Source organism: Coprinopsis cinerea (assembly GCF_000182895.1).
Source record: "Coprinopsis cinerea okayama7#130 chromosome 4 map unlocalized cont3.4, whole genome shotgun sequence".
Taxonomy (NCBI): Eukaryota; Fungi; Basidiomycota; class Agaricomycetes; order Agaricales; family Psathyrellaceae; genus Coprinopsis; species Coprinopsis cinerea.
This window is the reverse complement of record NW_003307541.1, coordinates 880905-893184: the sequence shown is the minus strand read 5'-3', so window position 1 is coordinate 893184 and position 12280 is coordinate 880905. Positions and strand designations below refer to the sequence as shown.

General features: G+C 53.3%; 5 protein-coding genes across 5 annotated transcripts; all 5 read left to right on the top strand.

Annotated features, from left to right (window-relative positions):
* Positions 1 to 156: 156 nt before the first annotated feature.
* On the top strand, positions 157 to 1391 carry CC1G_12791 (hypothetical protein; the record flags this gene model as incomplete). Its single annotated transcript, XM_001838488.1, has 4 exons — positions 157 to 360; positions 423 to 539; positions 588 to 647; positions 702 to 1391. The coding sequence occupies 4 exons, from the start codon at positions 157 to 159 to the stop codon at positions 1389 to 1391; spliced, it is 1071 nt and encodes a 356-aa protein (XP_001838540.1).
* A 497-nt stretch (positions 1392 to 1888) lies between these two features.
* On the top strand, positions 1889 to 5596 carry CC1G_12790 (hypothetical protein; the record flags this gene model as incomplete). Its single annotated transcript, XM_001838487.2, has 10 exons — positions 1889 to 2215; positions 2271 to 2303; positions 2976 to 3169; positions 3218 to 3535; positions 3604 to 3998; positions 4057 to 4230; positions 4285 to 4423; positions 4479 to 4996; positions 5082 to 5120; positions 5175 to 5596. 10 exons carry the CDS (start codon positions 1889 to 1891, stop codon positions 5594 to 5596), a joined length of 2559 nt encoding a protein of 852 aa, XP_001838539.2.
* A 719-nt stretch (positions 5597 to 6315) lies between these two features.
* On the top strand, positions 6316 to 8365 carry CC1G_12789 (hypothetical protein; the record flags this gene model as incomplete). Its single annotated transcript, XM_001838486.2, has 3 exons — positions 6316 to 6562; positions 6615 to 7338; positions 8113 to 8365. 3 exons carry the CDS (start codon positions 6316 to 6318, stop codon positions 8363 to 8365), a joined length of 1224 nt encoding a protein of 407 aa, XP_001838538.2.
* Positions 8366 to 8604: 239 nt separating this feature from the next.
* On the top strand, positions 8605 to 9034 carry CC1G_14346 (hypothetical protein; the record flags this gene model as incomplete). The annotated part of the gene is made up of 3 exons (XM_002911301.1): positions 8605 to 8806; positions 8862 to 8936; positions 9000 to 9034. 3 exons carry the CDS (start codon positions 8605 to 8607, stop codon positions 9032 to 9034), a joined length of 312 nt encoding a protein of 103 aa, XP_002911347.1.
* Positions 9035 to 9457: 423 nt separating this feature from the next.
* On the top strand, positions 9458 to 12263 carry CC1G_14345 (hypothetical protein; the record flags this gene model as incomplete). Its single annotated transcript, XM_002911300.1, has 11 exons — positions 9458 to 9974; positions 10028 to 10141; positions 10192 to 10372; positions 10513 to 10558; positions 10589 to 10694; positions 10747 to 10926; positions 10977 to 11045; positions 11100 to 11321; positions 11759 to 11887; positions 11944 to 12021; positions 12082 to 12263. The coding sequence occupies 11 exons, from the start codon at positions 9458 to 9460 to the stop codon at positions 12261 to 12263; spliced, it is 1824 nt and encodes a 607-aa protein (XP_002911346.1).
* Positions 12264 to 12280: the final 17 nt, after the last annotated feature.

Genomic DNA, 12280 nt, shown 5'->3' with positions numbered 1-12280 from the left:
CCCACTTCCACAACCATCGTTTTTTTAAAACCGTTTCCCTGTGCTCCCCTCAAAGCTGTCTATCCGCTTAGCCGAACTGATATAGTAAGTAGCTCGTGATGGTTGTATCACCTGGGGTAGACCTGTGACTGATTGACTCAACCTTTAGGCTCCAAGATGACTGCCCCACCGTTGCCGCACGCCGAGCGCAAGTTCTTCCAGGACTCGTCGTTCCTGTACGGGCAGGCCACTGCCGCCGGGACAGTCGAGGAGTACATCGACTGCGTCGTCCGGGTCTACGTCCATCACTTTGACAGCAGGATCGAGCGCTTCTTTTTCAAGGGGCGGACGATGGAGGAGCGGTATGCCGCCGAACGAGGGGTAAGCACCAATCATTTACCAGAGACACCTGCGACGTGCGTTGACAAGTACCCCTTCACCAGTGGATCTCCCGGGAACTGACCCGGTGCTCTGTCGAGCGCTACCCCTTCATCCCCAGCACCCCTTGGCAGCGCGTTCTCGCGTGGCCTGTGGGTGGACAGCGTTGGGAACGTTTCATGGTAAGTGACATATATTTGGGGTGTTACAGTTAAATAACAGGCATCCAGCAACCCTTCCGCGAACAGTTCGAGCACATGGTGCATTTGATGGAGCAGCAGCGCATCACCGTAGGTCCTGTATTGCTCGCAAGAATCTTCCCTCAAAACTAACGATTGAGACAGCCTGGCGCCCCCCCCTTGGGACCTGTCGCCGCCGCTCGCCGTGTCCGCCTCATGTTGGCTGCCCGCGCCACTCAGGAACGCGACGCCGCTGAACGGAAGGCCAAGGAGAAGGCGGCCACCGAGGAGAAGCTGGCCAAGGTCCACGTCCACGTCATCAGTGACAACGAGGAGGCCACCACCGTCAAGAACAAGCGAACCAAGGTCCCCACCGGCGCCGTCAGCGACAACAAGGAAACTGGACAGAAGAAGTCCACCACCGCCAAGTACAAGCGCACCGATGTCCCCACCCGCGTCGTCAACGGCATCAAGGTCCCCGTCTACGTCATCAGCGACAGCGAGGAGGAAGACGCCGGCATGGACGACGGGTCCAGTGATGTCGAGGTTGTCGCCGGTCCTTCTGCCTCCACCTCTGGCCCATCTGCCTCCACCTCCAATGCTGCCACGGGTGTGGTCGAGAAAGTCGTCAACCAATGCATCGAGAGACTCGTCGAACATCGTGTCGAGGAAGCCCATAAATCGAGTGGGAAGCGCGTTTGCAGCACCGCAGGCCCCTGTGCTCGATGCGGAATCGTTCACCTCCTCGCCGATGACGACGATTTCGTGGTGGTCGAGTCTGACGAAGAGCCGGATGTTGCGCTGGTCGCTGACTCTGACAGGGAGGACGAGTTCGAGAAAATGTTCGCTCTTTAGATGGTGGACGCGCTTTGATCTCTTGCATTTATTTTATTTTATTTTTGTTGTTCGATCTATTTTTGTCGTTGTTTGTTTGTGCTCCGTACATCAAAAATCACTACCTTGACCCTTTGTGCTTGAAGTTCTGGCTGCCCCTATCTACGACTTTGCTGAGAACCTCGGGGATTTCAGAATGTGATAACAAGGTGAGACTGTGTTTATGCGAGAATCCTCGGGGCTAGGGTGTAATAAAAATGTATAGGCGGTGCTTCTGGGACCCACGTCTGTCGTGATAGGAGGTTGAACTGACCTTCGATGGGTTTCTGATGCCCAACCTTGGTTGGACCTTCTGCGACGGGTGACCTCGTGAGCCTCTTATTGCGCGACTTTTGTTGGTTCTGAGGAAATATACCTATTTCTAGGAGGTAGCCTTCTGGGCATAACCTCGGGGAACAAAGTGGTTATAAACAGATTATGTTGTGCTCCCTCTTCCCTGCGATCACCCCTTAACTGCCATGACGAGAAAACGCAAATCTCGGGTCGTCGACTCCTTCGATCACGAGGAGCACCCGACTTGGATACCGCGACAAGAACAACGTCAACGGGTGGAGGAGCACTTGGCATACGAGACCACGATCTCCGGCGGGGCGGTGGAGTCTCAATCTTTCTACACGGTTCCTGTCTCTCCAGGAAAGCAGAGAGCCCCGGGCTCTGCGGTTACTTTCGATGATATCCTAGAGCTCGCCGATCTCGCCGATTTCTTTCGGACAACGGCTGATGCGGACGAGGAATACGTGGACGTCGCATCTTCCGGACGTCATAAGAAAACACGTACTTTCGCTGTGAGTACATGCTATTTACGTTGTAGTCGGACAACTGACTTAACACTTTCAATAGTCTGACCATCCGTTCCTGGGGTTCATTGATCAGGTGGACACGATTATCACTGAACTGCTCCGACTCGAGGGTCGAGGCGACGCCGCCATGCGTTGTGAGAGTTGCCTGTGCCAGTTGGACGGCAACGTCCCCGCCTATCGATGTCAGGACTGTTTCGGCAGAGACCTCCATTGCTTAAATTGTATTGTACATTGTCATCTTCCCCTGCCATTCCATAACGTCGAGGTAAGTGTGGAGGTCTTAATTATGACGTTGCTCTGATTACATCGAGAAGCTCTGGAGTGGTTCTTTCTTTACTAGGGTGACTCTCAAGTCGTTAGGTTTACGCATTCAACTGGGTCATTCTCCCAGCACCCCTTGTCCCACGCCGGCCAGGGCTTTCAACGATGACTTTGTCGTGATTTCCTCTAACGGTATTCATTCGGTGGGTTTGGACTTCTGTGGCTGCTTGTCGGCGCCTTCCCATTTCGTCCAACTACTACGATCTGGTCTCTTTCCTGCCACCACAAGCGAACCTAAAACAGCGGCAACGTTTGACGTGCTCAAGACATTTCAGATGCTGACTTTCACCTCCAAGACGTCGGCTTTCGAGTTCTACAGGGCCTTGGCACGTCGCACAGACAATACAGGCACACAGAAATTGCCGGCAAGTCTCTAATTCTTTACATATACGAATGACACTGACATGTATTTCCGTTCACCCAGGATCGCTACAACCAGTTTCTTAGGATGATTCACGTCTGGCGACACGTTCGACAACTCAAGCGGGCCGGTCGGGGGCACGACACGAGTGGAAGCTGGGGATCAAGGCCTGGATCTTGCGCTGTTCTGTGCCCAGCCTGTCCATATCCGGGTATCAACCTTCCAATGGACTGGGAGAATACTGCCCCTGACAAACGGTAGGCCATGCACTCTCTCCAGGTGATTTCGGCTGACTTCAAAAATAGCTACGTTCACTCGTTATTCCTAGCTCTCGATGCCAACTTTCGACTTAAGCGCAAGGACGTATCCAGTGACGAGAACGATCCTGGATTGAATCACAGGTATGCCTACGTTGTCGACGAAAGGCAGTTCAAGACCTTCTTGTCCCAGCATGGAAGCTTGATTGAGGACGACAAGAGTACGTGCAATAATCATGACGCTATCAAATCCGCTAGCATCCGCGGAGGTAGAGGGACTGCTGCCAGCGGCGTGGGTACGGCTCAGTGCAGCCGTCATGACATGAGTCGTCCTCTCGGCGTCGGCGATTTACAAAAAGGGGAAAGGTGCGCTCTTTATTCCACTTTGGGTGCCTCGCTTAATGGGTTTCTCTTCCTCTTGCCTGTTTTTCTAGATACGTTAACATGGATTATTTCTTCATTTGTACATTGCTTTTCAATACACCTCCGTGGGTGGTCGTGTCGTACGACATCGCCTGTCAGTGGTCAAAGAATCTGCGGGCTCGTCTCCAGGTTTATCCTGATTACCTCACTTCCGCCGTGTCAAACGTCGACTTTGTCTTCTTGATTCCCAAGTTCCACCTCCCTGCCCACGTCGCTAAATGTCGAAGTAGTTTCTCCTTTAACTTCACTAGAGGGGCGGGGAGAACTGATGGAGAGGCTCCGGAAAGGACCTGGGCGGCGATTAACAAACTCGCCTCGAGCTTCAAGGAGATGGGACCTGGCTCTCGTCGCGATGGAATGGACGATCACTACGGTGACCGTAACTGGACAAAGGTGGTCGCAATGGGTATGTATGGACTCTTCCAGCTTCTCAATTTCCTTTCCTGATTGGTGCCGCATGACAGCTACAACACTCTGGGATCGCGCGCAGGAAGCGTTGATCAAGCGGACTGAGAAGGTCGAGGCCTTTCGAGATTTCTCTAGCGCTCTGGAGACGTCAACGAAAGACTGGGGCGCCATGGTGCGGGCCTGGGAGGCCGACAACTCGAAGCCCAATCCATACGAATCGTCGAGCACACGTAGGGCCATCTGAGACACTTCACGCTCGTTCTGACTCACAATTACATCTCCAGATATGACTGCGAGTGCAGTGAGGCTCGAGTTAGCCGAGGAAGATGAATCAGCCAGGAAGGAGGGTCGACTCGTGTCTGCCCACGCCGAGGTGACCCCGAGCGTGTTCATTATGCAGGGAATCGAACTCGAGGAAGCCCAGTGAGCTTCAATTCACGTCCATCAAACCTCCCCTTTGATTGATCCTGACATGCAGACGGCGTCTTCGTTACGAATTCAACGCGCTCGGGGATCATTCCACGGATCTTCAGCGCGCCAAGGTCACGCAGCGCTCCACTTCTGTACAACGGCGAATCGATGCTTGGATGACTCTGCAAAATATCTTTATGCCTATGGTAGCGGGTCAGCGCGAATCCGAAACCGGGCCGGCCGATACAACATTCGACATACCCCTTCACCTCCCTTCTTCCGTCTGCAGCACCATGCTTTTGGAGGCTCGGCTTCTCGAGTGCGAACAACGCTTGCGCGTCGCTCAGGCTGAGACAGCACTGCATGACATAAGGGTCCTTCTGTTGATGCGCACCCAGTTGTGGAAGTCGCGGAAGCGTCATGTCTCGGGAACTCGCCAGTTGACGCAAAGCAGCGCGTTGTTGGCCAAGATAAAGGAGAAGTTGGATCGCCTTACTGACAAGTATCGCTACTGCCGAACGGCCCTCGTCAACCTCGCCGTCGTGACCAAGGACCTGTCTTGGGAGGGAAGCTTGAAGCCCCTCTGTGGATGAGGATGTCAGAGGCCTCACCTCAGACGACCAGGACCTGGGTGAGGGGCATAAGCAGCTGACTTGGATTTGGACGACAGGCGCTGTGGGCGATTCTGTCGACGCCCACATAAAATCCGGTGGGTAACAGTGTTTGTTGGGGATCTTATCAGCTGACTATTTTGGTCTTTCAGAGCTTCGATTGGAGTGGTGCAAGACTCGTGCCCGCGCTCATCGCTGGCAGGAGGAATGTATGCTTTTGGCTGAGGAGATGAGGCGCGTATTGGCTTTCTGGAATCATGAAATTGACACGTGGGATAGGCTTGCGTCGACGTTGCAAGTCGATCCGTCTGTCGTGACCCCTGACCCGTCGGTAACGCAAAATCTGGACCTGGAGGAGATATGGCGGGCCGAGGTGGACAAGCTGACAAAGATTCGTGATGGGAAGGTCGCGTTCGCGTTGCGTCAGGCGGCTATCCGTAGAGAGATGGTTAGAGCCGCCGAAAAAAAATGGGGGAATGTACGGGATCTCCTGACAGTGTTCGAGGGGCGCAGTGGCTTCGAGCTGGTCGAGGTGGATCTGGACACAACCAATGCGCCTTCGGCAGGTGCTTAGGGAGCTTGACGTTATCCCTATGTTATTTCCCGATGTTCCCGGCATGCCTGTTCTCTTTCTGTCGCGCTTCCTTCATTATCCCCCCTGTGTGCTACCATGGCTCATTGTATACTTACTCGTTTTCAGTGTTTCCCCCTTGTTATCTGCCCCATTGATACGTCACTTGCCTGCTATGTATTGCTGTAGTGAAATCAGAAACCTGAAGCACCAAGAGGGGAAGGAGGGCGGTAAACCGACGTCGGTGAATCGTGGGAACGGGATGGGGAAGCGCCATCGCCGGGAAGTTGACACCTTACTTCAGTCCTGAGCCACGCGTGGATGGAAGCGCTGAAAATGATGGCGGACATTCGCTACCGAGTGCGAACGTTTAGTGGGTATCGGAAAAGGAAGCGACCCGCCTCCATCAATCCTCCAGAAAGACGGTCTCGGCGTCTAACCCATACATGGACACCGCCATCAATGCAGGTGCGCCCGGTGATGACGAATGGGTGCGCACATCCCCAAAGGGAGGGGCTGGAGATCGGGATCACTGAAAATCTGATTGCCTTCCCTAAATGGATGCAACTTTGATGGGAAAAGCACAGCCGCAGTGAAGAATAACAGAGGGGAGCGCTATTCGTAAGATTATAATAACGGACGGGTACCGAGATCCAGTACATTATTATAATATCCACGCCATCTAGTGGCGCACTCGTGCTTAGGTGGTCTTCGCAGTGTGTATGGACCCAGCGGCGGAAGTCGCACCCAATCGGCTTTGGAAGCATCTCAACAAAAAACTCGCCCACTTCGGATACTCTCTCACCCACTACCCTGTACGATTCGTCTTTCCGGGCGAAGAGACGAAGGGCAAGACCAATACTACCAGCCAGGGCCTCAAAGGCGTGTCTGTGGGACATCTCCGAATCTGCTATGACGCTGTAACCGCCCCCAATGGGAAACTTGTCCTGGAGCCTGCGGACACCGAGGGTGAGTCTTTCGGGGGTAGTCCATGTGTCCTCGCGCTAACCTGTGGCCGTAGATTTGTTAAATTCACGTAAAGCGATCATCATCACGGCGCCGCCAATGTTGACCGGAGATCAGATGGATAACCTCAAGACTCACGACTCCTACGTTTTGGGCGACTGGCCTGTCCCCGCTGGACGTCGGTTTTTCCTCGATCAGAGTGTCGACTGCAAGGGGCCCCCCGCGGTGCTTGTCAACGATATCGCCTCTGCGACATTCGTGCATGGGGCGCACCTCAAACGGCCCAAAGCCAAAGTCGCTTCCAAGGCGCCCTCCGACTCTTCCTCCAACGCCGCCGACTCACGGTCTGCAACCCCCTGTATCGTGTTATCGGAATCTGACGACGAAACGACCCCGCGAGCCAAGGGCAAAGCGCCTGCGCACAAGAAAGGCAAGAAAACCGACCGTTCAAAAACGGACGACATGATTTTGAAGCACTCGCCTATGAAGAAGACGAAAACGGACGAACCTCCGTCGGTTCGCTCGGGGCCACTCATGCCATTGATCGACGGGGATCGGCCGACAATCGCGACTCGCCCCGCCTCGCCTGCGCCTCATCAACCCTTCTTGGCTGGCGCCCATTCGCAATCGGTGCCGACGTCCACCATGGGCTCATCCTCGTTCCAACCCACGGCGTTGGCTCGTGCTTCGGGCCCCCAGGTGTTCCCCCTATCCGGCGCCCCTCCTTCTGCTGTTCCTCCCGCTGGCATCAATCCAGACCTGGCGGGCTTCTTGCATTTGTTAGGGCAACACGCCTCTGTTGCACAATGTTACATAGACATATATATATGGTAGTTATGCCACCCAACCGGTCAAAACATATAGTCCACTTATGCTCACCCAACCAGCTGACCAAAGAATGTAACATATTCACCCTAGGTCAGCCCACCTGCCTGAGCAAGCTAACCCACATCAGTCAGCCGACCGGATACCAAACCGGTGATCGAGACAGACCACCCCCTTCCCGTGTCCACCTCACGTCAGCCGACCTATCGCCTCTATCGAATATTCATGTTTTCACCATTGGTCGGCTGAGAGCATCATCTCTGCCCTCTCGTCTTCGGCCGACCCAGCCACCTTACGCCTCCCCCCCCCCTGGCAGTCTACCCCTGGTGTTGCTTTCATCTACCCGTAGTTGGCGAAAACCAAACCGGTGATTGGGAAACACCGCCCATTGCCTCTATCCGCCAGGGTAAGCTGACGTTGTCTACTCTTTGCAATCCCCTTACTTTCACCATAGGTCGGCTGAGAACATGATCTCCCCTCTCGGCCTCGGCTGACCCAACCTGTCTATGGCACTGTATGCCGCCTCCCCCCACTCCCCCGCCCACGCACAGCCCAATCTATCCCAGCCGACATAACTCCTCTGTTGACTGTTCGCACCTCTCTCAGGTTCGGCCGACCAAACCACCATATGCTGCTCTCTCTGCTATTCTACCCCCCCACAATCTTCTACGGCAACCTTGACTTCGTCAGCTGAGAAAATGCGACAAACCCCACTCACCCTTTGGCAGTAAAGGTGAGCCGACCTTCTCTAAACGCATTGCCCTCGGTCAGCCGACCCAACCAGTCCATGGCAGTCCCGGCGTTACCCCGACTAGGGTGGCCTGGCTTCTATTCCTGTCCCCCGACCTAATGCGACAAGAGCCGCGCGCCATTGGCAATAAAGGTCAGTTCACCGTCCGACTTCTCTCAATCGCTGTCGGCCGACCTAATGAAGGTATGCCTCACTATGCATTACTCGCGAATGGGGATTCGTGGTTGTGAGCCGATTCCTATCCATTCTATTACTCCCAGTCAACCGACTAACCATTCCTCCCCTGGTTGTTCCTGTCGTCGTAGAACAAGAACGACGTGGTGCCCATCCACCGGCGGATTTCATCTACACAGCCACCTCGCCTATTTGCTCCCGAGCTTCTGCCTCCTTTATCTGGCGTGCCTTCGCCATCCTTCTCTTTCCCCACAGACATACACTTCTCCCAGTCTGTTCTGCTTGTCTCTGAAAAATGTCGTCCAAAGTAACCGAGAACGCCCAAAATCCCACGAGTGCCCACGACAACCCGGCGTCGACAACCCCTCTCAATTCCAAGGTCAATTCATCTCGATGGCGATATGTGGAATTACCAGACACGCCGCCAGAGAAACCATCGCTTGCGCGGACGAAAATTAGGAAAAGGAAGGGTCCCAAAGCGTCAATGAAGCAAAACAGTGAGGCCCGCCGAATAAGATATTGTCTGCGCTTACTGACTGGGTGGTTTTATAGCTGTTGATGATCCAGAGTCAGGCTCTTCAACGGAGTACATTCCAGTCCCTAGGAAGCGCAGGCGACAACTGTCTTGTGAGTCCTACAGTCTTTCAACTCAATGATCGTGGTTTGAACGTCTAATTCCAACCAATTCAGCTACACCACCCACTGACGATGGCCATGGTCCATAATTCATCTTGTATCCGTACAGACATAATACAATAGGTGGGCGCTTACTCGTCGGCTACTCCGCCTTGAAAAGATCCGACAAACCGTGGAAAATGCGGCTTTACTATTGAGGGTGAACATCACCGGCGGTCGGCGGCCGCACCAAGCGCCGGTGCTATCGAATTTCAGTGTGACGAGCAGGTTAAAGTACGGCTTTACAATCGGGTGAAAGTCCACCGGCGGTGGGTGCGACCGCCGGTGCCTATGAATTTCAATGACTCGACCGGCGCTACACGTTTTAGCCGGTACCGGGAATCTACTTCGACCAGAGTACCATAGCCGCCGGGAGCACCACAAATCGACGAATATAAAGCCCACCAATCTGATTGTGTTGTCCTTTTCAAAAGCCATCACGCCGTGCCCCTGCGCTTGTCCATCCCTTCACAATGGACTTACCAGTGTTCGAATCGGAAATCAACTACGATGAAATCGATCTCGCAATCGTCGACCATGAGGCCACCAACTGCGCCTTTCAACTTCAAGGCCGCACCGACCTGTGGAAAGCCTATACTGCCCAACTTGACCACCAACAAACGCAATGCGACAAGCCAGAATGTCAAGCTGCCGGCGCCTGCGAGATTATGGAAGACTACATTAGCTGCCGAGCGTGCTTCAACGACAACGAGGTCTGCACACTTGAATACGACTACATCGGCCACTACCTCAACAGAGACGTCGGGATCCCATGGGACGACCTTGTCCCCTTCCTCACACGATACGAGGCGCTGAAGCGGCAATTTCTCGACACCCCTCCCTCTGTTTCTCGGGCTGGATTGGACGGTCATATGTTCCAAGGCATGTGTCCATCTACCCTCCTGCCTAGTGCTGAGATTACCTCCTCACGATGTTTAGGGTTGTGTACAGCTCGGGATATCCTCGAAAAGGCCATAAAGCAGGTCTCCGGTAAGCAGGTTTCGACTCTTCCCGTTCTTCTCACCCGTCTCACTGGATTGCAGACCTCCCTCTCAAGTCCTTCGGCAGCCACGATGCGAGTGACCCTAGACCCACCTTGGAGAGGTTGAAGAGTACACTTGAGGATGTGCGCAAGGAGAATGCGCGAGTTTGTACAGGTATGTATCACCTCTCTCGATAGAAGCCTCATCATTGATTGCTATTCTAGACTCTTTGCGATCCCGGCGCAGGTGGATGGAGCTATCGCGCAGAGTCAAAGATGCCAGAGCCCAGATGAAGTCGCTGTCTCTTCCGCCTCCTTACTCGAGACACAATTCAGAGGCAACTCTGAAGCGCTGCGAGTCGTTGGATCTCCTCTTCCGCCCCGAACTCATCCCCCCTCCAGACCTGTGTTGAGAATTGATAGGCTTCGAATACCTGTAGCCATTTGATACGCTGAAAACCCATTATTATCCTTTCCTCGAGCCTTCCAATGCTAAGAATTTTGAGGGCTTAAGTTGGTGACTCAAATTCAAATGTGCAACGATAGTCACCTGTACCACCGAGACTCGAACGCTCGACGTCCCAACCCGAATGTAAGTCACGGCTAATTCTGATAGTCGCAGGGGTACTCGAGTGATCTCCAAAATCGCCACATCCCTTGTCTCATGTGCGTCTGTATCCAAGAACGAGTTGAAGCCCTCGAGGGACGCTTCAACGCCATAGCAGGTGGTGCACTGCTCACGGACCTCTCGGACCCATACTGTACTGACCCATGGCTCAGCCCTTCGAACCCAGATCAGGGAAAAGACAGGTGTTCAGGATGGCGGCGTCATCGTCCGAGATGACTCCCTGACCTACGATGATCAAGGAGCCCAAGCACTCAAAGTTCAACTGAAGGAACATCTTCACGCGGCATTGGCATTAGCAAAGGAATTACCGCAACGTGCAATCCTACATTTCAGTACGTACCATAAGCTATCCTTTCTTTTTACCCCACTAAGAAAGGGCTAGACAAGGAGACTACGCGCCTCTCTGATCTCGAAGGCCTCGGACCCGTCGAACTCATTCAATTCCTATACAGTACGTTTTGGAGCCGTAGCCTTTCAGTGTAGTAGATCTTTGACAATTGTACAGGTCTACTTGAGGTTTGGAAAGGTCTTGAGAAACAGATAGAAGGCTGCTATCTTCGGAGGTTGTCCAGACCACGCAACCCATTGCACAACAAAATCGAATCTCCTCAAATCCGCCTCCTTCGACAAAGCACAAAAGATTTGGCACAGCATGTCAGACACGGAGGTGTGAAACTCGTCCAACAGCTTGAACTTCTCGCGATCGACATTGTATCGGCTGAGTTGAGTGACACGGTATTCTCCGTATCTGCACTACAGGCCTCATAAAGTCGTACCGATTACTGTAGCGTATCCCAATCAAAGCATCAGTAGTAAAGCGTGAACTGCCGGCGGCGACCTCATGTGCGAGCAACTCACCGGCGGTTGCCTATTTTGATCATCGTTTCCCAGCGACCCATGTGCGATCGACTCACCGGCGGTAACCGATGCCAGGGGGTAAACAAATAGGCGCCTTACTTATGATCGTCGCCGTGGACTGACTCTTGTCACGTGAAAGACCACTTGGGAGTGGTCCAATTTTCGTAGTCGCCAACTACTGCAATCCACCACCATGTGTGTCTGTATTCAAGTTCGAGTCGAAGAGTTAGAAAAGGTATACAAAAGAATATCAGGCAAGGCAGTTCTCACTGACGAAGAGTTCTACGCTGACCACCCCTCATTCAGCCCTGAAGAACCAGATAAAGGCTTCAACAGGTGATGAAGCCGAAGCCCTCAACGTCCAATTGAAGCATGAAATGATGACCGCCCTAGCCTTGGCCAAGGCTATTCCCGAGCGTGCAGCCCACCATTACAGTGCGTCGATTCAGTTTTATAGGGACGTTTGAATGTATGTATGAACCAAAGCTCAGATGCGACAGACCAAGACGTCATGCTCGTCTCCGATCTTGAAGGCTTCACTTTCGAACAGTTAATCCAATTCCAGTACGGTATGTATGATGTATCTGGAACATTATCAACAAGGACCTCGCCGTTTATTATTCTCACAGGACTGCTGGGTCTTTGGAAAGATATCAATGTCCTCATTAGGAGGCGTTCCGTATCGCAGGAGGAGACTGAAACTCCCCAGATGCTAATACTTGCAGCAGCCGTTAGGGATTTGGCAGCCGAAGCCATGCACGGAGGGTGGAGGCTGCTCCGGGAAATCGAATCACTCGAAGTCGATTTGTAAACGATCGAATTAGCGAT